The sequence below is a fragment of the Montipora foliosa genome, chromosome 11, assembly GCF_036669935.1.
Source record: "Montipora foliosa isolate CH-2021 chromosome 11, ASM3666993v2, whole genome shotgun sequence".
Classification (NCBI taxonomy): domain Eukaryota; kingdom Metazoa; phylum Cnidaria; class Anthozoa; order Scleractinia; family Acroporidae; genus Montipora; species Montipora foliosa.
This window is the reverse complement of record NC_090879.1, coordinates 1,826,794-1,829,293: the sequence shown is the minus strand read 5'-3', so window position 1 is coordinate 1,829,293 and position 2,500 is coordinate 1,826,794. Positions and strand designations below refer to the sequence as shown.

At 38.4% G+C, this 2,500-nt stretch overlaps 1 protein-coding gene across 1 annotated transcript in view; it reads left to right on the top strand.

Annotated features, from left to right (window-relative positions):
• The window catches only part of LOC137976003 (coiled-coil domain-containing protein 92-like), a 2,832-nt gene that overhangs the window by 194 nt on the left and 138 nt on the right, over positions 1–2,500 (top strand). The window contains exons 1-3 of the mRNA XM_068823246.1: positions 1–70; positions 140–190; positions 1,446–2,500. The exon at positions 1–70 is cut by the window's left edge and continues 194 nt beyond it; the exon at positions 1,446–2,500 is cut by the window's right edge and continues 138 nt beyond it. Coding sequence (XP_068679347.1) covers positions 1–70; positions 140–190; positions 1,446–2,470 — 1,146 coding nt within the window. The 3' untranslated portion in view covers positions 2,471–2,500. The remainder of the gene's footprint in view (positions 71–139; positions 191–1,445) is intronic.

Below are 2,500 nucleotides of genomic sequence, written 5' to 3'. Positions count from 1 at the left end.
CAGCAAGAACACGCGAAAACTCTGCAAGGCCTCTACGCCGAGATCAATAAACTTCAAAAGAAATGCGGAGGTATGAATAGCCCTACCCGAAGATTGCTCATCTGACTTTTTAAGAATGACATCAATTTTTATTTTCCAGAGCTAACTTTCAAATTGGCGATGAATACTACAAGTTCTAATGGAAATGAAGGTTGGTAATTTTACGATTTCGACACAAGACTTTTCGTTGACACAAACAGATGTCTTCGTTTGTTCTTGCTTACATATAAATTATTTGTTGAGTTTAATTTATTTTCGAACACAATTATTCATTCACTGTTCGCTCGGAAATCGCACAAATTTACAGATTTGTTTGATATACTTACTGTACACAATTATTTTAGGCCGTCATGCGGACATAAATATTCAGAATTCGGATTTTCCTAGATTAAGAGCAGAAAATTACCATTTCATTCTGTCGTAATTTCTTTAGTGGGTGGTTTTATTTTGTTTAGGCTGAAAATTAAATATCTTCGTCATTTCCATGGTGTCAAGGACAGTTGCTTGCTGATTTGTGTGTAATTTCATGTTGATTTCCACTTAGCATGTGAAAGACATTCTTTGGTATTAAAATATTTTCTGGTAGATTTTCTTGTCTATGGACACATCTTTACCCTATCTTTTGCCTGTTACGTGTACAATGCACAAAACAATAGTTATTGAACAATGGTACGGTACACTGGAATTGTTGATGCAATATCCCTGGGAATTATTTCTTTTGGTTTCCCTTTATTTTTTCGGAGTGGAAATAGTAAGCTTAAAATGAAAGTATCCATGATTTTTACAAGGTCACAAACTTAATTTCTTTTGCAATGGGCTGCATATTGCTAGGAAAGCATCACACCAGCTGTATTTTTCTGAAGTGAAAATTTCAAGAGACCTACCTGACATCATGTTAAGATATAAAAATTGAAAATAAGAAAAACTTTGTCACAATAAAAGACAATCAAAACCATTTATAAAATTGTTTTAATTTGTTTAGATGAATTATTATTATACTGTTGCAATGACTTTGGTGTCTTGTGAGCAAGTAAAAATGACTTGCAAGTGAAACATGTTGAATTGCTTGTTTTCAAAAGAGAAGGGAGTGTGGAAAAAATCGAAACTGGAACAATTGCGTAACACTTTGACACTGTTAAGTGCTCAATATACACACACCTGAATTTTTGACAAAATTCTTGCAGTTGCGTGTTCACAAGTGCAAAATTGCTATGAAATTCAAGTGCCAAAAAAATAACCTGTTGCATGTATTTTCTCAGTAGAGAAGTTAAAGTAGGCTGGCAAAGTCTCTTCTTCATTTCTGTGTAATGCTGGACAAGGTCACATTGATTCTGCATTATTCATTACTGGTATGAGTAATAGCAACATTCATAACCAATCCTCTTATTTTTCCTTGTCTTTTGTAGCTGGAGTTGGACAAAGTTTGAATGAGTCACAAAAAATAATGAATGAGGTGAGAGCTGAGAACATTGAACTCAAAGGTGTCATTGAAGTGAAGAACAAAAAGATTGTGCTTCTTGAGGGTCAACTGAAAACACTGGCTCAAAAATTCACCAAGGACTTGACAGAGAAAGAAGCTAGTTTGTCAGCTGTTGTTAAGGAACTAGAAAAGAAATCAGACACTATTGCTTATCTTACATCGCAACTTCACAACAGTAAACTAAGGCAATCTGGACGACATCAACCAAGCAGGCCCTCTAGCAGTAAAAAATCCAAAGAAATTTCAAGAGAATATAAAGAGGCAGCTGTGGAAGGCACACCTACCAGCAATCACAACCACGTTCCACAAACAGATGCATCTTCATCAGTATCATCAAGGGCCCCTGTGCCACCGAGGGAGGGGACTCCATCTAATAACCAACGAAGGTACCGGCGAGCAGTGACATCTCCAGCTCCAAAGGAAGTAAGTTTGTTACATAACAAGATGAAGACATCGAGAGCTGTGGGGATTCAAGCTTCGCCAAATGAGATTCAACTCAATGTGGCACCAGTAAAGTCCAGCAAAGGAATGCCAATACGACCAAAAAGAGCATCATCTCCATCAAGACCAGGGTTAGGGATCTCCAAAGGACCACAGCGATCAGCAGGGAGGGATAGACCCTTGCCTGATGATTATGTGGAATTCCTGAAAACTGGGAGTAGGCCAGATCCACAAGTCGTTGTGCGAGCTGCACCAGAACCTCTTCCTCCTATTTCAATGACTGACAGACTTGCGGCATCACCCAAAACTCCATATGGTGGTCGGGTACAAATGGCTCGAACACACTCTTCACAAGGAGTTCCTGCAGCTGCTATATACACTGTTGCCCCTGATGGGGATAACCCTGGGGCATTAGAAGATGTTGGGAAAATTATAGTGTCGCCATTGAGTTCACCAGAGAAAGGGTGGCGGCATAAGCAACAACCTCAGCAACAAAATGGACCTGACTAATAATTAAGGTCCAATTGGCTGTTATGAGAA